The sequence below is a fragment of the Pipistrellus kuhlii genome, unplaced genomic scaffold (genome assembly GCF_014108245.1).
Source record: "Pipistrellus kuhlii isolate mPipKuh1 unplaced genomic scaffold, mPipKuh1.p scaffold_m20_p_11, whole genome shotgun sequence".
Lineage (NCBI taxonomy): Eukaryota > Metazoa > Chordata > Mammalia > Chiroptera > Vespertilionidae > Pipistrellus > Pipistrellus kuhlii.
Window position 1 is genome coordinate 27,856,667 of NW_023425416.1, and position 23,319 is coordinate 27,879,985.

Consider the following 23,319-nt stretch of genomic DNA (forward strand, 5'->3'; position numbering starts at 1 on the left):
AATTCTAAGCAGATTTTAGATGCTCTTTCAAATGAGAAACAGGTATCTAAGGCATAAGGAGACATCTGCAAAGGACTTTGAGGATCTGCCATCGTTATACAAGTCTCAAAACCTAGACAAAAGTACACAGAAAGCTGTGAATAATCATTCTACGGATGCAAAATGGAAATTCCAGGCGAGACTAAGCCATGACTGATATGGTGAAAATGAGGGGAAATGAGATATCTCATTGTACCTAAGACTTTGCATTTCTTTCATTCTTGCTCTCTCATGGACATCCAATGCAAATGCAACAGTTAGGGTAAGGTGTTCTGGTGTCTGTGTTGGAACCCAGAGAATTGCAATGACCAGTATGGCTCTTTAATCATTGTTCTTCCACTTTGCCCTAAATGGAAACCCTCTTCCTTGAATTTAGTTAAGATATGCCTGTCTTTTTCTTTAATTACAGCCAACCTTCAATATTATATTAGTTTCAGGTATACAGGCCATTGGTTAGATATTTATATCTCCCAATCACCTTGTAAGTCTAGTGCTCACCTGGTACTAAACATGGTTATTACAGCATGTAATAATCCCTATGCTGTACTTTACATCTCATAACTCTGTGGTAACTGCCAACTTGTACTTAAACTCTTCACCTTTTCATCCAGATCCCTACCCCTCCTCCCATCTGACAACCATGAGATGTGCTAGTCTTAACATCACTCTGCCTTCGGCCAACACTCTGCTGCCTGTCTATTCATCGCTTGGAGTTTGATCACCATGATCAGGAACATAGGGAACATCCTTACCAAGAGAGAAACTGTCTGCCCAGCTATCTCCAGTTCCCCCTTCCTGGGTTTTTACTTTCCTATCACCTTCATTTACCCTGGCTTTTCCCATATCTCCAAGGAGGATCATCACAGCCACAGCCCCCTCCTTGTGTCCCCAGAGTCCATGTTCTCTCCTTTACTGCACACGCTAGCTCTCCATTAGGTTCCACGATTCAGTTATGCAGGAAGGTTGAATGGGGTGGTTGACTGTTGCTTGTCCAGCACCCACTCCTATTTTCTACTGGAAATAGGGCCCTGACATTTTTGTGGGGATCCAGCCCTCTCCATCTCAGACCAGGTAGCTCAGGTAAATTTGGGATAACCTTCTCCCCCCAGTATCCAGGGATGGGTAGTCATCTCCCCCCCAACCTAACCAATGAATGTGTTCTGTCATACTGGTTCAAAGAGAGGCTTTAGAAGCCAAGGAGAACAAAGGAGATGAAACTTCCAGGGCTTATGCTAGAGCAACTGGGAGTGAGAATTTATCTTTCTGCTGAAGTTTCAAGAGGATGTGAGTTTGGGCTGCCTGCTGCCATATGACCATCTCATAGAGAGCCTGCCCGAGGATGAAGTCAACACCAAGGACCCTGTGCTGATTACTCTCCACGGTCCCTCCAGATCCACTCTCTTACCTTCCTCTGCCCTCTTCTGTGCCACAAGAGACTGACCCCTAAGAACCAGGCTTCCATGCCCTCTGCCTTCTTGCTGAGTTCATCCCATGGGAGGTGCTAGCAGGAGATGAGAAAGTGGAGAAAGAGTTTAGGGAGTATAATGCTCCGCCCCACTTAGGCATGGTTTGGGCAGCAGCTGCATTCCTCTATCTGTGTCTACAGCCCATGTCAAGGAGCCCTCTCCTGGGCTGCAGCTCTTGCCTGGTGATGGATGGCACCTTTCTCTCCACTTGCCCCTTCTAGCCTTGGGAGTCATGGCTTCCCAATATTGCCATTCCCTGTATGCATCCTCATTCTTATTGGTTCCCTTACCCCTCTTCATACCTCTGTGAAGAGTCTCTTTATTAAACTCTTAATTAACCCTTTGAGAGTGCCATCTGTTCTCAACACCTTAGCTGACACCGACACAGAACTAAGGAATAAAAAAAGGGAGGCTGAGTCCTGAGATAGCCACTATGTCCCCAGGTACAATCATAGCTTCATTCCCAAATTATCCAGTAATAACAAATACCAGTAATTACCCCTTCCCTTTGTTTTCCTCCCATTTGAGGTAAACATATGTCTCTTCAACCAAAGAGATGGCTAATAAAATAGGTAAAGCCCTTGATGAGAGTTCTGGATGTCCACCTTCATGGCACAGAGCATAGAATACTGTCAGCCCTCATTTCCCATTCCTGCCCACTGCCATATCTAACTGACAAAGTTCTACCCACCCTCCATGGAGCTTCACCATGTGTCTCTGTCCCTGTTTCTCTGCCTCTCTTTCTCCCTCTCTTATACACACTCACACACACACATTCCTTCCTCAAATCCTTCCCATTGGAAGTATGACCCTCTCACTTGGCTTCTCCTAGCAGCTGATGAGTAACTGCTACACCACATCTATCAGGCTCCATCATATGTCCTGTTACAGCTTGTAGTTTGCATGGCTCTGTCTCCCCCACCAGTCTGTTAAGAGGTAAGCTTCTTGAAGGAAAGACTGTGTCTTTCCTACCTTCATGTTTTCAGTATCAAGTACAATGTTTCTCATGTGGATGCTCAATAACTGTGCTCTGTAGGTGTATTAATGAAACTGATGACTTCTAAGCAAAGCTGCAGTCCTATCTTTCTGTTCCCGCATCCCATTTGCCTCTTGTAGATTTTGGGCTCTCACGTCTGGGAGTGGCTCAGCCCTCACTTGGACACCCCAAGGTGGGACTCTATCATCCCTCAAGGCAGCCTATTCCATCTTGGTTTAGCTTGGCCAGAAAGAATTTCATAACCAAGCCAATATCTATCTCCCATGCAGAATAGAGCTAGGCTGCATGGTAAGAACATTCTTCAAGTATTCACAGAGGGGCCTTGCCTTCCCCACCTTCTTCCTCCATTTTAAGTTGCCCAAGCCTGCACCCATCATTCTCAGTCACATCACCCTCTTCCCTCACTTTATAGCACCTTCCCGAAATTATATTCTGCATTATTTGTTTTCTTAATGTCTGTGTCCTTCTCCACACTAGGACGCTAACCACTTTTCTGCTACTCATTTTAGGGTATTTTAGATATCAATAACAGACCAACCCAAAACTTATTAGTTTTAAACACAGACAACATTTACTTTGCTTATGAATCTGCAATTTAGAACGGGCTCAGGGAAGAAAGCCTGTCTCCTCCCACTTAAGAGTCAGCAGGGACGAGCTGCAACCAACTGAAGACCCGCTCACTCAGATGTCTGACATTTGATGCTGGCTGTGGGCTGTGATTGGAGGTGGGGCTCTGGCTAGAACTTGTACACATGGCCTCTTCAAGTCACTTGGGCTTCCTCACAATATGGTGGCTGGGTCTCAAAGGCAAGCATCCCAGGAAAGAGAGAGAGCCTTGCACAAGCTGTAGCTAGCATCTTCTATGATCTCAGCTCCAAAGTTATGGGGGATCACTTCTGCCACATTCTGTTCATTAAAGTGAGGTAGAGAGTCACCCCAAAGCCTTTCACTATCAAGTAAAAATATCAAATAATTTGCAGACAAATGGTGATGGAAGAAGATTTGACACACAATACAATATACACATGATGTATTATATAACTGTACACCTGAAAACTATATAATTTTAGTAACTAATGCCATCCCCAATAAAGTCAATAAAAAAAGAAAAAAACATTTTTTGCCCATCTGACAAAAAAAATTTTTTTTTAATCTATAGGCATGTTTTAAATTATCATATGGGACATGATTTCAGGTTGTTAAGGTACTCTGTTGATTTTTTCTTCCTTCTTATTCATTAATACAACACACTCTTATTGACACCACTGTGTGCCACATGCTGGGGATACCATGACAATGGAGACAGAGCTCACCCTTCAGCAGCTCACAGAGGTGTAGGGTACTCAGTGATGTCACACACAACTACAGACCAGGGTGCAAAGGGCTCCCATGGAAGGAGGCGGAGGCAGCTGTGGTGGGGACCAGCGAGCCATCTAATCTAGCCCAGGTCTGGGAGGAAGGAGATGACCACCATGGTGGATTCTAAAGAAAATGTTACTGTTGGCCAAGATCAGGCCAGTGAAAAAGTCAACAGGAAGAACAAACAGGTGCAGATCCAGAGGTGCATGAAAGCAGTGAAATCGGAAAAAGTAAAAACGATCAGGGTGTGCGAACCTGTGTGGTGGGTGTGTGTACCTGTGCCTGCACGGAGCAGGGGAGGAAAGGAGACCCAGGTCCTAAGGGGTCTTGCATCCTGAAGGTGCTGGAAGACATTCACACATGTAGTGACTGGGTAAAACGCCAAAGTATAGGCTGACACCCAAAGTATGGTCTGGCGTGTTCTCAGCACCAGCCCAAACCTCAGTGGATTTCTGATTATCCTGAGACCTGCTTCCTTGCCCAAAGCTTACAGCCTGTGCTCCATCACTCAGACCATTTGGACACATTGCCAAAGGGGCGGGAGCATCCTTGGATGGGCGCTTTTTCCATCAGTTCCTGCTGAGGCTCCTCCCCTATCTCTGCAGGCCTCTAAGTTCACTACCCAACTCCAGACTCAGCATCCATGAGAAAGCCAAGGGCAAAGGTCCTAACTTGATGCACTGGAAAAATAGCAAGCAGAAAACAACAGGACAATTAACTGCAGGGCCCAGCTGCCTCTCCCAGATAAGGCATTTTTTCGCCACCATGTCAATGAAGCTGCCCGCAATTATCCTGGCCCTCCTGCTCAGCCCTTTCCACAGGCACAGCCTCAAGGGGACTGACCAGTGTCTAGTAAGACTAGGATGCTGAGGAGTCTCTCTCTCTCTTCCCCTCCTCCCACATGCCCTTCCACACTCAAAGCTGATACTAAACCACAATGTCCTCCTCTGATATTATGACATCGGCATCTGGACAGATGGGCAGAAGCAAGCAGAACTCAAGAAGCAACAGGGGCCAGAACTGGTTTGGCTCAGTGGATAGAGCATCAGCCTGCGGACTGAAAGTTTCCAGGTTCGATTCTGGTCAAGGGCATGTACCTTGGTTGTTGGCACATCCCCAGGAGGGGGTGTGCAGGAGGCCGCTGATCGATGTTTCTAACTCTCTATCCCTCTCTCTTCCTCTCTGTAAAATATCAATAAACTATATTAAAAAAGAAGAAGAACAAGAAGAAGAAGAAGCAGCAGCAGCAGCAGCAGCAACAGGGCCCCAAGCAGGGCAGGGCCCACCGGACAGAAGCTAGAGACTCCCCCAAAGGTGAACACTGCAGTTGGCCCGTCCTCCGGAACATGGACCTGTGGAGGGAGCTCCAGGAGGCCCACAGCAACCCTGCTCCCTACACCCCGCCCCACCACCACTAAGATCCAGACACAGATGCCAAATGGCAACCATCTAAGCAACACAGCTCATCAAAGACAAGAGCCAGATGGACATGCAGCAGAAAGAGAACAAATAATGACCTCAGTGGAGTTCTGAGCGGTGGAGGTACATGGCAAAGGCCATGTCCATACAGGAAAATGCAAACTGAGAAGGAAAAAAGAGGTTCTTCCAGCTGGGGGCGCAGGTGGGGGGAGTTCCAAAGAGCCTGGGAGAGCCTGGCCCCAGGGACCTCAGGAGCAGACCAGAGCAGGACTGTGTGGGACCTTTGACAGCACCTGGCAGAATGGTGCGTAAACAGCTGGTGCTTAACAGGTGCCCCCTGATTTACTTCATGAATAAGCCATGTTAAATAGAAAAAGTGCTGAACTGGGAGGCAGAGAGCTGGGGCATCATCCAATTTGTCAAAACCTCAGCTTGAATCTTGCGTCTGTAAGTTAACGGTTCAAAACCTCAGATGCCTCACCTGTAAAATGAGGGAATAAGGGCTTGGATATGAAGGGATGGGGATCAATACATATACCTGTAAAGGGACCAGCATATAGTAAATACTCAATGGGCAGATGGGAGCTGAGTCTAGCCCTGGCTCTAATGCTGTCAGCCTATAGGATTTCTGGAAAGTTTCTTCCTTTCCCTGAAACTTGTCTCCAGTGCTGTTCCTGACATCTCAGCGCTGACGGAAGGAGCCTGACCCTTGTCCCCCAGAGCTTAAGGAGCCCCAGAATCAGTCTCAGAAACTCAGAAGCTGGTGCCAGGCTCCAGCCATGGCCCAGCTCCCTGGCCTGCCCCCGCCCCTCCTGGCCACCTGCCTCTGCCCATCTCTCTGCTCATTATCACCTCCACTGGGGGATGGAGAAGCAGGGTAAGGAAGTTAAATTCAAATCAGTCATTTTGTCACTTGCTGCCAGGAAGCTGGAGGGGAGAGAGGTGGGACGCAGAGCCTCAGGTGCAATCTGCGGGCAGAAATGAGTCCTGGTAATTCTCAGGAAATTTCCTCTGTTTCCACGGGGGCTCAGTTCTGCTCCAGAAAACTCTGGGGCCCTCCAAGAGGGGGTAGAGCAGCCTCCTGAAGCAGCTGCTAATAGTGTTGTCTGGGGTTTCTCCTGACCTGAAGGGACACCTCTACTGAGACAGAAGGGGGAACAGAGCCACCTTCTGCATCACCTTCCCCGCTCCCCTCCCCCTTATTTTTTTTTTTACTTATATTTTATTTTATTTTATTTTATTTTATTTTATTTTATTTTATTTTATTTTTTTTTAGATAATGGACCATCCTGAAGCCCCAATCATCAGCAGGGTCATTAGAGTGAACACCCACTCACCCCATCTTTGCTCCAGGCATCTTCCCACAGAGCTGATTAACGCTCCCTGTTGGCTGGGGCCTGAGTGAACGGGTGGATAAGATGCTTTTTTTCTCCACAAGTTAGAGGCAAACCTACAGGTCACTTGCACCGAGAGGCAGATCATTCTACCTGGGACCAGTGGGGACTCTGGCCCCAATGCAGCCTGCACCCAACTACACAGTCTTGGGCCTGCTGCTGACCAGCAGGAGGGCACCAGGCTAAGGCCCTTCTTGTTGCCGCCAACCTCACTGTTACTCACCTCTGATGTCCCACAACTGGGGCTTGAGCTGTCCCTACAGAGCCCCCACCAGCCTGTGGGAGGCACCCATGACTCCCCCACAATTAGCCAGGAGGTCAGTATGTTCCAGATTTTGCTCTATCAAAATTGCCAACCACCCACTGCTTGTACTCTGGGGGTGCCCCCAGCCAAGCCCCTGCTGCCCTCTCTGGTCAGCAGTCAGAAGACAGGCACATCCTTGTACATATGCTTGCTTCCTATATCTTATGTCAGATGGAAAGCAGTTAACCATTAGCCAAGAAAAACCAAACCACCATTCTGGCCTCAGAGGAAAGTGTGTTCCCACCTCTCCAACCCCAGAGGAGTGACCAACAAAAGCCAGCAAGGTCTTGGGTGCAGCAGGTAGCCCTGACCTGGCCACTCGATGCACCCCCTCTAAGCACACAGCCCAACACTGACCAGAGGGACCCGACTATCAACTGAAATGGAATCCCCTCCCAGGAAAAGGCTGAGGAATTTCTCATGCAAAAATTTGGTTTTCAATATGAAATCTCTCCCAAGGCATTACTTCAATACTATAGTCATTTCCTCAGAAGGGCGGGCACCCTTGGAGACATGGAAATCTGGTGGAAATATTCAGGTTGCGTAAGTGGCAAGTGCAGAAGAGGGAAACATAAAGAGAGCTCTTCCAAGGAAGCCAACTCCTAGAAGCCAGGTGCAAGGATGTGCTTAGACAGACAGGTGGGGATGGGAAGTGTGTTCCGCTCCACAGTGCATAGGGCACTCAGGCCCAGCTCCTTTGGGGACACTTGTCTGCGATCATGTCTTCCTTGGGAGAGTTGGCCAGTGCCAGGATGCTCCCAGTCCTACTGGATCCCTCCCAGGAGCCATGCTGTGGTGCAGGTCTCCAGCCCTGCATCTGCATGAGTGTGGGGTGGCAACAGGGTGGGAGGTGGGATGAGGGGGAAGGAAGAGAGCAGGAAACTGGTGCTTGAGCTGCAGTGTTGGGATCATCTGAACATTTATCTCCTCTCTTCTCCAAGACCATGGAAACTTGGACTTCCCAGTAGTCAATGGAGTACCAATGGCCAGTGTCTGCGTTAGCATCAGAATTCTTCCTACCCATGGATTCAGGCTGGTCTGAACCTTTCTTTCTTTGGGCAAAGCCTACAAAAGTGGCACAGTAAGGGGGGATATGGGGGAAGGAGGGGTTAAGAACATAGATAGACTCCAGATCCTGACTGCCTGGGTTCTAATGCAGGCTACTTACTAGCTATGTGACCTTACCAAACCACTCACCTACTCTGTATCTCAGTCATCTCATCTGAAAATTAGGAGAAGGGTGTGGATAGTAATAATGCCTACCTGAAAGGATATAAGGAGGAAGTGAATTCATTTCTGTGAAACACCTAGAACAGCACCTAGTGTTAAGTGTTAGCTATTATCAGTAGTTAAAACAAACAAAAACCACCACACTGGTGCCAGGCTGCCTGTCCCTGAATCACTGGGGCCCTTTGTTAAAAAGGCAGGCACCCAGGCCATTCCAATTCAGGAAATGCAAAGCAGGGCAAGACCTGTCCGGGATTTCTGGATGCAGCCTCGTTTAGAATCTTTCCCCTGCACAGCGTTTCCAGGAAGCAGCTGCATCAGACTCTACTGAACTTTGGAGTTAGAGCCCACAAGTCCGTAGTAAACAAAATTGCCTCCACCCTTTGTCCATGCTGGAAAAATACTATGCCCCTGAACCTTAGTGTTACTAAGAACTCGTAGGGATTAGCCCCAATCCTCATGGTCAGATCCCAATCCCGACCCTGCAACTCCTTCCACTGCCCCTCATTCATGAAATCCAGTCAACCAGCCATAGGATCAGTAGTTTCCAGTAAATGAGCAGGTCATGGTGCCCTGGTATATATATCCCCTGGTACTCCAACAGCAAGCTAACCTACCTGTGGGAGCAACTGCCCCCCCCCCCCATAGTCAGTGCACATCATAGCGACTGGTTGACCAGTCAACTGCCTACCCCCTGGTGGTTAGTCATAGCAAGGAGTTGAGCGGCCTTAGCATATCATTAGCATATTATGCTTTGATTGGTTGAAGGGCTGACCAGACAACTGGACACTTAGCATATTTGGCTTTTATTATACAGTATAGGATTATTTCTTGGTGGACAGAATGTAAAAAGGTGCCATCCCATGTTTCTGCCTCATGAGCTTTTCCCAAAGCACATCTTGGCAATTAGGACGCATCCTTGTGAGGGGCCAAGACAGGGACTCTGAGATGTGAGTCTGAGTCTGCACAGATCAACAAAAGGCAGAAGGGGCTGGGGCAGAATCACACATGGCCCGGCAGGTCCTCTCTCTGCTCCTGGGCATCACCAGCCGCTGGCAGCTCTGCTCTGCCAACCCAGAAGGTTTGGGCTGCTGCTGGGTCCAGACCTCTGCAACTGTTTAAATCGCCAAGCCTTTTCTCAAGCGATTTCTTGGAGCTGGGCTGCCATACCTCACCAGCATTCCACTCGCTGGCCGGAGGGAAGTCCCTGAGTAATAGCGACCTTTTCACAATGCCCAGGGAATAAAATCAGATAACAGATAGGGTTTTCTCAAATTTGCTTTCTTCTCCCAGACATTTTTAAAAACATTTGATGCCTGCTACTACTTGCCAGCTCAGGCACGCACGCTCATGGACACCCAAAAAAGACGCACACTCAGCAAACAAATATTAATGGGAAAATGCAGAAATAACCAATCACTGTATAGCCTGGTGGCCTGTGGTAGACATATCAGCTGTTTTCACCACGATGTGATGGAGACTTAACTGTGCACAATGGAATTCAGTGCCCTTGCATTTCAAGGTGGGGTATGCTACAAAGCGGGTACAGTAACTCCGGAGTATACACTCCTGGGTCAGCAGTTCCTACTGAGAACTCACCATCTGCCAAGCCCTAGACATTTACCACCAGACCAAGCACGTGTGCCCATGCAAGGGTGCCAAGCTCAGGATTTCACTAGAGGCACCGAAGAGCAGATTTCCTGGGAGCATTCTGGGCAATCAGTGTCCACACATGGAGGCCACCTGCAGGTGCAGGATCAGTCACGGGCACAGGGGCGTGGGGCCGGAAGAAGACTGTGAGCATTAGTAGTCAGTGGTTCCAGATTGGCGCCTTCCAGAAGGGGCAACATGCTTGGTACAGAGAAGCTCCCGCTGAGGAAGGAGTGTCTGCTGCCAGTCCCACGTGTCCCTGCTGCTGCAGAAGCAGCTCGAGAGAAGCCAGGTCTCCTACCCCTGCTCCTGAAGGGCGGCTCTGAGGATTCAGGCAGTTGCCTTCCCTCCATAGATACCCAGCAGCCCAATATCAACAGGCTCTGGGACACAGAGTGAGAAGACAAGGGCTTGAAGGAGGCAGTTGTTTTTGTCCAGAGGCTGAGGATGGCGGCCTGGCTATGTGGCTGGTTAGTGCATGTCAGCATCCCTGCCTCGGCAACCCTTCCTGCTCCCCGCTGAAAAGAGACTTAAAAATCCCCCAGAGAGCCTTTTTCCTGCAGTGCCATCTCTCTCTCTCTCTCCCAACAGAACAGAGCCACAGCATCCACTGGAAGTGGGGAAGGGGCTGGCAGAGGAGAGCCGGGTGCTCTCTTTCAGTGTGAGTTTCCCACCCCCCAGGGACACTAGCCCCTGCCTTCTTTCCTTCCACCCAGGTGGGGGTGGGAGATCTCATAGGGCCTGCCTGCCTGGCCACCTCTCTCCACCTGGTCCCACGGCTGCCCTGTCCCTTTGTCCCTGCCCTAGCCTGGGCTAAGGATCTGGCTAGTCTTTGAACTGCTTGCCCTGGGTGACAAGGCCCCATGAAAATTCCACCCAAGACCCCCAGGAGAAAGAAAACACAGACAGTCCTGTATATGTCTGACCCAGCAAGGAGAGGACCCCTTCCCCCTGCCCACAGCAGAGTTTGGGTGGGATCTGCTGTCTGTGTGAGCAGCTCATTGATTCACTTTTCTGGTAATTATTCCTCACTCATCACAAACGAATGACGCTGGCCCCAGCCCAGCCGGGCAGGCGGGCAGGCAGGCGGCTCTGTGTGAGGAGAGTAGGAAATGAACCTGCCTGTGTTCATTTGAGGAGAGGAAGGAGTGAATGGCGTGTACTATCCCAGGCGCGCGATGGGCAGGGACCATGGGGCTGCTTTAATATTCTGCTGAATGTGGTGTTTCTTTTAACCCTTGCTGGGGAGATGTTCAGCCTGGAGAGGCTCCTTCCTGCCAGGCTGCCGGCAAAGTTTCTGGGCTGTTTGTTCCAAGAGGAAGGCCACAGCCCCTGCGGCAGCGTGGGCTGCTCCAGATGCCCTGGATGACAGGGGCTGCACGCAGAGCGAGGCAGGCACCATGGCACCCTCCCTCACCCAGAGCAGAGCCACAGCAGACAGGGAGATCCGGCTACCCACGAGGAGGGGTCTAAGGAGGAAACCACACAACACTGCCAGACGCCTGCTGTGCTCCCACACCTTCGCTCTCCAAACAATTTCGTTCCCAGGCATGTGCCCTCCTGCGCTGCTGGAGAATCAATGCCAAGTCCAAGCTCCCCAAGCTAGCACCTATGGATCTCTCAAAGGAGCGGAGAGGCAGGCAGGTCGCATGGCCCCAGAGCTGTGCCCCTTGCAAATGCGCGCTGACCCAGAGCTGTGGGACCCTCTGGGAAGTGTGCATCGTCTTGCTTGTCCTGTCTCAACTGCTCCCGCACTGGCCCCAGTGAGTCACACCCAAGCACCCTGCTCCAGTCCCCGCTCTATCCAAAAAGCAGTCCCCTCCGCACAGAACAGCCAGGAAGAGCCGTGGTAGGCGGAGGGCAAACAAAAAGCAAGCGAGAGCTTCCTGGGCATGCATCGCAGCACCCCATGCCGCTGCCACACGAAGGCGGGAGGGGTGTGGGGTCTTCACAGGAAGGCAAAGGGATCCCGGCCCCTCTGGGGACCCTGAATGCTCAGTTCTGCTTCAAGAAGGGCAAGTGCTTTCTGGAAGGGCCAGGGGCGCCGAACCACTCTGGGCATCTGAAGGGTTCTCCTGGTCAACCGGTATCAGAAGGAGCTTCCCAACTTGGGAGGAGGCTCACTTGGGGTGCCTGGGCACCGAGTCCTCTGGAGTTCCAGCCCGCGTCCGCCCCGGGAAGCGCGGCTGGAGCTGGGCTTCCACGCCGCCTCGCCCACAAACCTGGCCACTCAACTCCGCGCAAAGGCCGAGCTGGGTTCCCTGGAAGGAGCTACCGCTGCCTCCCCGCCGAGAGGAAGGGGAGGGAGGGCGGCGAGGCGGGGGCGGGAGCGGGAGCGGGCCGGGATTTCCCACGGGGATTCGCAGACGCGCGCGGGGGCTCCGGCAGCGCCCTGCGAGGTGTCGCCGCGGAGCGCGCTCTCCTCCGCGGCCGGGGCTGCAGGCGGGGAAAGTGTCGCTGCCCCTCGGCTCCCAGCCGCTGAGTCCCCCTTCCCTGGGCGGAGGGGACGCTGGGCGAGTTTTGGAGGACTGGGCAACCCCCCCAACCCCACCCCAGTGCCGGGCTCGAGAGGCGACAAAGGTGCCCACCTCTCCAGAATGGTACCAGAAAGAAAAAGCCGGGCAGGCTCCCGGACCACCAGGCTGTCCCGAGGGTACAGGGCCACTTCTTTCGTGGTTGGGGCAGCAGCGCTAGCCCGCCGAGCCCGGAGTCCGGGAGCCTGCGGGCGCCGAGGGGAGCAGACGGAGAGGTGGCTCGCGGCCGCCTAAGCGCATCCGCGCCCGGGATGGGAAGGGAGCGGACCCACGCCCGCGCTCCAGGGGCCGCGGTCCCAGGCGAGGCGCCCCTTCTTCTCCAAAGCCCCGCTCTGCCCGGAACGAAGGAGCCCGCACCGCAATGCAGCGGCTCCTCCGCGCCCTCCAAGCCGAGGCTGCGGGAGACGGTGCGCGGCTGCCCGGGAGCGCCGGGCGCGGAGGCGAAGGGACTCCTCCGAAAGCCGCCCGGGGACGCGCCGCCCCGGCCCCGCTCTGGGCCGCCGCGGCCGAGGCTCCCCGGCGCAGCCTGCCCTCCGGCAGCGGGATGCATGCGAGCGACCCGGAGCTGCCGGGGAAGCCCTGGGATGCAGCCGCCGGCAGCCAACTTGCTCCTCGGCGGAGGGGACGTTACCTTCCATCGCGGCCGCCGCGGACGCCAGGAGGAGCAGCAGCAGCAGGCAGTCCGGGGCCATCGCCGGCCCGCGGCCCCCAGGCCGAGCCCGAGCCCGAGCCGAAGCGGCCGCGCGGGGACGGGGGCGCCGCGTCCCGGGGCGCCGCTGCGCTCCCCGCCGGGGGCTTCTCCGTGTCCTTTCGCGCTCTCGCCGGGACCGGGCGGACCGGAGCGCGGCGTGGGCGCGGGCGTGGGCGGGAGTGTGCGCGCGTGGGGCGGTGCGGGCGCGCGTGGGTGTGGGTGTGCATGTGTGTGTGTGTTTATGGGAGAGGTGGGTGTGTGCGTGCGCGCGTGTGTGTGTGTGTGTGTGAAAGAGAGAGAGGGCGAAGGAGTGCGAGCTGGGGAGAGCGCGAGGGTGCGTGCGCGTCCTGCTGTCACATTGCGAGCTAGCAGCGGAGCCTACGTGAGGACGGAGCCGGCTAGACTGACGCGGGAGGGAGCGGGATCCCCCCCCCCCCCCACCACCACCACCACCATCAGCTCTCTCCCCACCCCTAACACCTCCTGTCCAATCAAGGAATCAAACCTGCAAAAATCTCCCGTCCAATCAGGCGCGAGCACCTCCTTACGCTGGCATTGTTAGTTTTAAGAAAAACTTTTGCTCGCTAGAGAGGCCTGGGAAGGCTCTAGGAGGGGTCCGGGCTCCCCCTCGTGGTCCTCTCGGGGAACCGCACCGACCGGCCCCAGCTCCCCAAGCCCCCGACCAGGAGGCATTACCCTTTAGAGCCCACCAGTTCTGGGTGAGCTTTAAATAATCAAATTTATCTTGTTTAATTTTCCCTGACTACCCTATTTAGTGCAACCCAGTGGCATACCCTGGCCCTCCTTTCCGTAGACTTCTCTTTCTAACTGTGGCTTTTACTAATCAATTATGTCCATAGCAAACCCTCCCCTGCCCTTTCCCATTAGAACGGGTCTTCATCCTTGAGATTGGTGTGTTTTGTTCACTGCAGAATCCCCAATGCCTCGAACAATGTCTGGCCCGCAGGAGGTGATGAAATATAGTTGTTGAATGAATAGCCAAGGTTCAGAGAGTCTTTAGGTTCAGACACTGCTGCTCCAGTGTGTGCAGCAACTGGAAACGCTTCCCGTCCGAATGCTGCTCTCCTCCTCCGGAAGTCTCTAGCTGCCTTAAATTTGACTCCTGAAAGCTTTCTGTGAGCCTCCACAGAGGGCCCCGACCCCAGAAGACCGATTTGGTGGGAGAGACCAGTAGCCACACAGGCTACAAAAAGTGGAGAATGCAATAAATAGGGCCAGCAGAGGGTTATGCCTAGGGAGGCCAGAGTGGAAGGCACCATTACTGTGGGTGAGATCTTGAACATGGGTTGGGAGGGTACACATAGGCAGCAACAAATAGGGCATTGGAGGTGAGAGTAAAGCTCTCAGCTCCCTCAATTTTGCTTTCTTTTCGTGTCTCTGGAGACGGCCAATGTTCTAGACCAGTGTTTCCCAAAGAGGTACGGGAAGAGTTTGGTCGGGGTACGTGTTGCACTGGAGTTTGGTGCGGTTATGCACTGCACCGTGCTTAGCTGCACCTAATTCTACATTCTCATGAGTACGAGGGGTACTCAGCGTTACGAAAATTATAGAAGGGGTACACATATGTCAAACGTTTGGGAAACACTGTTCTAGACCAAAAACCCACCTTGAGGGTGGAATGCTATGCTGGAGACCCGACCTCACCCCATCCCCCCCACCAGTGATGATGCTCCGGTCTTATAGAGGGGTCAGCTGTCTTCCCACCAAGACTTTCCTGGAGTTGTTACTGAGCTAACAGTGTGCAGATGCGATGACCCCGCCCAGACTCCCCACCCTCCTTTTTGAGTTTTGCTAAATCTGCTTCTCACCTTGCCCTGCCTTGTAGTGTCTCCTTTGCTGGGACCGCACCCCACTCAGTAGCATCCAGACTCCCCATTCTGACACTGCTTTGCTTCCCTTAATATGACTCTGGCTGCCTCCTTCTCCCCCTCCCTTCCTCCTTCCCTGCCTCAGAACCTGAAGGGAAGATACTATTGGCCTCCACTCTCTTTTTTATTTTTTATTATTTTATTAATTTTAGAGAGGAAGGGAGAGGGAGGGAGAGATAGAAACATCAATGTGACTGGTCGGCTGCCTCCTGCACATCCCCCCACTGGGGATCAAGCCCACAACCAGGACATGTGCCCTTGGCTGGAATTGAACCTGGGATCCTTCAGTCTGCAGGCTGACGCTCTATCCATTGAGCCAAACCAGCTAGGGCATGGCCTTCACTCTATTATCATTCTCCACACCATTCCAGCTGCCCTCTGCCCCACCACACACCAGCAACTATGTCCTGACCTCTCTGGGGCCATCACTCTAGAATGACCCATTTTACTTCCAGTTACTTCCAGTTATCATCCTGGACCCTCAGCACCTTCTGACATCAGTTCCCGTAGGCTCTTGCCTCAGTTTCCACAGCTCTGGTTCTCCTCCTCCCTGTCATTTTACTTCTTAGTGTCCCCTCCATTCCCTCTCCAACTCTCAAAAGGGGTTTCCCTCGAGCTTTGTCCTTGGAACCTCTGCTCCCCAGGCCCATAAACAATTATTTGGCAGCTCCACCTGCTCTTCTGCCTCCAGCACTCCCCTCATAGATGGATGTTAGATGGATGGATGAGTCTCAGACTCCTCTCTTTCACAATACCACTGTTTTGTGTGTGTTTTTGAGGGGCATGTTGGGCAAAGTCCCTTCTGCCACATCCTCCTCCCCATGCCCTTGTCTCAAGGTCATGAGCCTGTCCCAGTTTCAGCCCACGTTACCTTCCCCTGGACAACTGGAGAGTCTCAGAATGGTCACCCAGTCTCCATCCCCTCCCCTTTGTAATCCTCCTGCACTTCTGCCAGACTAATCTTTCTCAAGCCAAGCTTGATCTTATCTCTTCCCAGCACACAAAGCTCGTGGCTCCTCATTGTCTGCCTGAAGAAAGACCAGCCACTCTGGCATAGCTTCCACATGCTGCTTTCTCAGCCCCGACTCTGCCATGCCAGCCTCCCTCTGGAACTGGTCTGCTCAGCCAACTTGATCCCTTCACCATCCTTACATCTACACCCATACCCAGGCTCTCCTTTCCTTGCACCCAGCTGGCCATGCACTCACGCACTTACTCAACAAGTATATATTCAGAACTTATGAGGAGCCAGGCAGGGCCTGCTCTAGGCTGTGGGGACATGGACTCTGCTCAGAGGGAACTTAAAGAGGCATAGAATGTCTGCTAGTGAGAAGGACTAGAGAATAAAGCAAGTTAACAGCAAAAGAGCGATTGTCGGTAGTTAATCATGAAGAGAATGACTGTTTTTTGAGCACCTTCTGCATACAGAAAGAAAGCCAGTAGCTCCTTACTGCCTGTTAAAGAAAGACCAACCACTCTAGGTGGCATCCAAATTCCTGAAATGCACTGCACTGGGCATTTACATGCAAAAACTGAACTGAAATGAATTGAATTTCCTGCCCTCTACTTCTACCCAAAGCTTCCTCTCCCAGGAAGCCTTGGTGTCCCTCAGCTGGTTCCTCCCACCCATAGTCTCATGCTTCATCTCTGCGTGGGTTCTCAGTGGCTCTTCCAGGCTTGGCTAGAAACAGACGTTAATCAGCCACACAACATCACTCCTGGGAGGACAGGGGAGACCAAAGTACAGAGATTCGAGGACAATCCCATCAAGATCTTTCATTCCCTGCAGGAAAAGTATGCAAGAATCACCAGCTTAACATCTTCTGATCCCCAGGCTTCACCCCAGGGATTTTACATCACTGGGGATGAGGTAGGTCCCCAAATGTGATTGTATGCCCACCCCCCCATTGATTCTTCTCTACAATTAGGCTTGGGAGTCACTGTTCTTGGTCTAAGAATTTAAAGTTGTGCTCTGAGGCCATCTCAGGGGACATTGCGGGGGGGGGGGGGGGGGGTAGTATGGGAGTGATCAGGAGATGGGGCTTCTGAAGTCCCCTCCATTCAGGCAGCTCTTTTTACTAGACATATATATAAGGTTTTGTTTGAAGGAAAGGTTCTGTGGTAAGAAGAGAAGGAGGAAGAAAGAGGGGTTAGAGGAGAGGGTTGGAACGGGTGGGGATGAGGCACATCAGAAGGGTATGAGGAAGACAACATTGATGGCTTTTAGAACATGCCAATGGCTCATGTAAGAACAGCATCAGTTTAGGGCTTTTATTAATTTTCCTAATAACCCAGGGGATTGACTTTTCTTGAGCAAGTTAAATATTAATTTAGCTGTACAGCAGATTGCTCTTTCTCTTGCAATGGGTTATGATTTGTAAATATCCCTGTAAGCACCATTGGTTTGGGAGTCTAAGCCTGGGTGCCTGTTTTCCCCAAAGCATCTCCTTGGCTCTATTTTTTCTCTCTGATGTCAAATGCTCGCTTGTTTTCTTGATTAATCACCCAGCTATTTGATATCACTAAATCACTCCTTCAAAGCAACAGATGCTTGCCTGCAAGCCAGCAGCTGAGGGCTCTCAGGCACCCAAGGGTGACTTGACCCTTTTGCTAGGACTCAGAGGCCTGCCTGGCTGGAAGGTTTGTGTGGCAGCCAACCTGTTCACCCCACCTCTAAATGGTTTTGTGTCTAAAATATTGAAAAGCATTTCTAGAGAAAGCAATTGCACAACTTCCCTTGAGAATTCTACACATTATGGAGCTTTTCTATTAGAAAATTCCTGCTTGCCTCTATTCTACACTCCTTTGGTTGTAGTTTAAGCCTGTTTTCTTCCTTCTACTTTATACAAAGCACAGACAAATAGCATCCTAAAGATGATCATAAGGGTCTCTTGTCCATGAAAAGATTCTGAGTTGCTCCCTCATCCAATCTTTTCCTTTTTAAATATTACCTAACTGCATAAATGGAAGGTTTAGTTATACACTGCATGACCTAAGCCACCTTTAATTAGATTCTTAAGCTGTAAGACACATTTTCATCAATTCCTTTTGGAGAGGACCTGACTCTGGCTGAGTGTTTTAAAACATTTTAACAATGGATAATAGACTAATAACAAAGAGCTCCCTCTCTCTCTTTTGTTTTTTCGACATTTACTGAGCAGCAATTTTTCTCCAGGTGACTACAAGGTATTGGGGACCCGGTGATGTCTGTGACCCAGCCCCTTCCTGTAAAGATTTCATGGTCTCCCTAGGAAGACAGGTTTTGAAATGAATTGTGGGACACTGTACAAAACAGCCTCTGGTTAGAGGCTTCCAAGCAGCCTCTCCTTATTGTTTCTCAGGAAAATACCCCAGTGAATAAAGACAAATATGAAGGCTCACACTAACAAGGTGAATGAACACTGACAGACAACCTAATTGCCAGGAAGTAGAAGGAACTGACAATACTTATAAGGTAGATGAAGCTGGATGGAGAAAAACCTATCAGGCACATGTATGACATATGCCAAGTTCTCTTCTATAAAGAAAACCTGCTTTAAAAAAAAAAAGTGGATAGGAAGATATGCTGTAATTACCTCTCTGTCAATACCTGACTCAGACACCCAGGATCTCCACTAACCAGAGGACGGAGTAAGTACCCAACGCCATTGCTGCTTGCTGCTTCAGCTTTAAACCAAAGAACAGTTCCTCATCCATTCTCCCAAGGTCTTTTTAAACCCAGAAAGAGCCTGAAAATGAGCAAGACTACTGGGCACACAGATAACTGATGAAGACGCAATGCATCCTGGAGGTAAAGAGGCTGGAGCAGGTGCAGCACTCCCTGTGGGAGTTGTGCAGCCTGCTGAGTGCAGTTTTGACATGACTCATGAGGTCAGAGCCCCATAGGATCGGGATGGTGGTTGGCGGAAGATATAACCTCAGTAAAGCATATATACACTGGATGAAGCCCTTTGGGAACTGGCAATTGAACACTGGCTGGCCCTCCAGCATAGATCTATAAAAGGTGGTTCAACCATCAAACAAGTAGGGAGATGGAGGGCCCAGGACCAACTTGCTTCTCCTGCCTAACTAAAAACCAGCAAGAACAAATGAGCCTCTCTGTGCTCAAGAAGGAGTCAAGAGGGGTCCAGACAGATTCAGGGTCTAGTAGAACACTGCAGAATAAAGAGCAGGAATAGCTGACCCAGAGGGACAGCGCCCCTTTGAAAATGATGCTCTGCACAGAGAAGAGACATTTCAGGAAGCTTCTTGGCATGAAGCAGAAACAAGCTTACTAGAAAACAAGTTCAGGAGAAAGGCAACAGAATGAGTGAAGGGAAGAAAACAGAGAAGGGTATGGAAGGAGAGCACATTGGTTGCTGTTGAACATTGAGTGGATAATTTGGAAGACAAGTTGGAGGATCTTTCCAAGAATGCATGTAAAATGGAGAGAAAAGGAAAAAGCAACAAGAGAAAGCACAAAATGTGAAAGACAAAATGGAGAACCAACATATGTAAAATGTGTCCGTTTTTACAAGAGGGATCTACAGTGGAATAAATATCATTAACTTCATAATACTGAATTCCAAAAGAAAATGAAGCGAGAAAAATGGCTCATGTAAGAATAGTAACAATTTAGGGCTTTTATGAGGGAAATTTCCAGAACTGATAAAAGAACGAGTTATTCAGATTCAGGAAGCACAGACTAAGGAAACCCTGAACGAAATAAACAAAAATTTTCATGAAACTTCAGGGCACTAAATATAGAAAAGAATCTAAAAAGCAATTTGAGAGAAATGACAAGTTACTTGTAAGAAATGATGACTAGTCTTCTCAGCAGCAAAATAATAAGTGCAGGGGGTGGGGGAAGCCCATCAACTTAAAAGTTTATATAACCTAAAATCCTATATCCAGCTAAATTTTTATTCAAGACTGAGAGCAAAATAAATACATTTGCAAGCAAAACTGAGGGAGTTTACCATAAAGAATCTGTCTCTGAAATCTACTAAGGAAATAGGAATGAAGGCATTAAACCCAAAAGAGCAAATTAGGATAAAAGAAGCAATAATGATTAAAGGAACTGGTAAACATTGTGCGTAGATCTTTGGGGGTTATAAAAGAAAGCTGACACTAAAATACTGAATAAGAGTAGCATCTAAGAAAGGAGTTAAAAAGACAAAAGCCTTCAAAAACCCTATTATCATTATGGAGGCAGGCAGAAATATTAAATATTTTTAGATGTTGTCAAGTCAACAATGTTTTAAAATATTAAGTTTAGACTCTTTTAAATATGCAATGGGGGGAAGGGGAATAAAGAAAATTAATACAATGAGGAAAAAAGAGATAAGAAAAGCATAGCATAAGCACAAAATAAGATGAAAATATATGCAAATATACTAGCAATCACAATAAATGTATCAGCCATCACAATAAATAGAAATGAAATAAATTCACCACTTAAAAAAACAAACATCAGATTGGTTAAGAAGAAATTCCAATTATATACTGTTAGAAGAAACACACTCAAAACATAAAGGTTCACATATGTGCAAAGTAAATGGATAAGAAAAACTATATCAGAAAAATAATAATTTTAAAAATCTGGTATAGATAAACAATAACAACAAAATAAGGGGGAAAAAAGCATTGTCAGTAATAAAAGAAGCACTACACAATAAGAGGAATAATTTTTGAAGAAGATATATGAATTCTGAATTTCTATGTACCTAAGTCATGACTTCAAATTACATAAAGAAAAATGCAGACTTTCAAGAAGAAATTGACAAGTCTATCATTGTAAAGAGGGATTTTAACATACCTCATTTGGTTACTTAGAGATCAAGCAGACGAAAATTGGTAAGTAAATGCAAAATTAGAACAACATAGCTACCCAACTTAATTTAGTAGATGTATAGAATGCCCTATCCAATCACTAATGATTGCACCTTTTTCTCAAATATATATACAACAATTGCAAAAGTAAGTCTCAACAAAGACCAAATAATTTATCACACAAATCACATTATCTGACCTCAAAGCAATCCTGTATAATAAGAGAGGAATATGCTAATTATCCATTACACCCTGAGGCGTAATGACCAACCGCACAATGACCAGATCAAGGATCTGTAGGAGGGTGGGGCAGGGAACTATAAGCAAGCAGCTGAGATCTACAGGAGAGAGCAGGGCAGCAAACTATTAGGAGGGAAAAAGAGGGTGGGAGGAGCTACAGGTGGGTGGGGCAGTGGGCAGAGAGCTACAGGAGGGCCTGTGCACTGATTCAAGCACAGGACTACTATTTCAATTATAAATCAATAACAAAACAAAATTTAAATATACTTTAAAAGCCTTTAGATAAGAAATAATGAGAAATATTAAAGAATTTCTAATCGAAACTTGACCTCTGAGAACTTTGACTTGCAGCTAAAGTAATGTTTAAAAGAAAATTTGTATCTTATAATGGAATGATACAGAAATTAGCATGGCCCCTACACAAAGATGACACACAAATTCATGAAATGTTTCATATTTCAAAAATGCAAATATATAATTCTACTCATGAAATATTTAGAGTAGGCAAATCCATAAAGACAGCAAACAGATTAGAGGTTACCAGGATCTTTAGAAAGGGAGTATGGGGAGATATTGTTCAATAGGCTGAATTTCTGTTTGGGATGATGAAATAATTTTGGAAAGATATAGGCAACATTGTAAATGCAATTAAAGCCACTGAATTATACACTTAACATGGTAAAAAAGCACATTTTACATTATATATATTTGACCACAATAGGAAAAAAAGCACCCAATATTAAAGAGGGCAAAAGATTCAAATAGACATTTCAGTAAAAAGAAATATTGAATGACCTAACAATATTTGAAAAGATTCACAACCTCATTTGCAAGTGAAAAAAAAACACATGAGATAATATTTCTCACCCACCAAGGCAAAAATAATAACATCAGACAACAGTTAGGGTTGACAGGACATGGAGCAACAGGAGTTGTTACCCATTGCTAGTGGTAGTGTCAGTTGAGTCAAACATTTTGCATATGAATATAGCATCATTCAGAGATATTTAATACATGCTTCTTTCTGTATTAATTAGAGTAAATATAGGCTGCCATTATAAAGATACTGACAATAAAACACCAATGAAAAAAATGACCAGTATCAAAGTTTATTGTCCTTATCAATGGGACAACTTTGATCCTCATGGTCATTCAGGCACTGGGTTCTTGTGAAGTCATTGCTCTCCCATCATCTAGGACTGTGGAAAGTGGAAGTTGGGTTGCCACCACATTTGGGTTTTGGCTTGTGGAAAGAGGAAAGACAGTGTGGGGGAGGTATAGCTATTGCTGTAAGGCTCTGATCCCAAAGCCGCGGAATGGAAAGCTGCTTAGAGCCCACAGGTGGGACATAGTCACATAGCCCCATCCAGCTAAAAGGGAGTGCCGGAAGGTGTCCAGCTGGACACCATATGTGAAGATGGAGAGAATAGATTTGAATGAACACTAGCAATCTCCACTAGACTCTAGGATTTGGCAATTTCACAGCTCCTGCATGTGGGTACCAGGAGACATACACAATTCTTAGACACATAATTCGCAATAGGAAAACAAACAAATAAACAAAGAACAACAGGAAACAGCTCAACTGTCTAACAGAAAAAGAAATAGTGGCATATTTATACGTATACAGGAGCAAAAATGAATGAATTATTGCTGCACAATTGCGAAGATGTTCCTAAGGCAATATGAATATTCATTTGAGTGGTAGGTATTAATCCTTAAATTTTATATATATATTTTATATTATTATTTTGTATATCTTACAATAACAAAGCCACCTCCTCAAAATGAACTAAATATAATTTTTCACCCAACTGGCTAGTAAGAACAAATGTTTATTAATATTAAATGTAGGTGGGGATGTGGACAGATGACAGTAAAAGTATAAATTGAAGTTTTATTCTGTAGGGTATTTTGGCAGTATGTAATTCAGTTGGGCATTCTATGAATTGCAGTATCTCTGCTCAGCACTAACCTAGAGAAGCAACATGGAGGCACATAAGGAGGCAATGTATAAAGATGTTCAGTGAAGCAAATTTAAAATAGCAAAAAAATGAGAATAACCTAAATGCTACTAATGAAGGAAATAACTACCTCCAGTATATCCCAGCTCTACTAGTAAATATCAGGCAAGTCTCAAAAGAGGGGAACTATTTGTACTTAACTTGAACCCATCTTTAAGACCCAGTGTGACAAGGCAAGTTGCAGAACAAATGAGAGAAGACAGTATAAAATTTCCCATAGGTAGGGCTGCTGGATATTTTTTATTTGTTCTGAATTATCTCCAAAAGGAATTTGC

The 23,319-nt window shown here is 48.4% G+C and overlaps 1 protein-coding gene and 1 pseudogene across 1 annotated transcript in view; one reads left to right on the top strand and one right to left on the bottom strand.

Moving 5' to 3' along the window:
* EPHB1 (EPH receptor B1) overlaps nt 1–13,524 on the bottom strand; it is a 401,650-nt gene extending 388,126 nt beyond the window's left edge. The window contains exon 1 of the mRNA XM_036431378.2: nt 13,021–13,524. Coding sequence (XP_036287271.1) covers nt 13,021–13,081 — 61 coding nt within the window. The 5' untranslated portion in view covers nt 13,082–13,524. The remainder of the gene's footprint in view (nt 1–13,020) is intronic.
* A 7,856-nt stretch (nt 13,525–21,380) lies between these two features.
* Nucleotides 21,381–21,481, top strand: LOC118715842 (annotated as a pseudogene).
* The last annotated feature ends 1,838 nt before the right edge of the window (nt 21,482–23,319 follow it).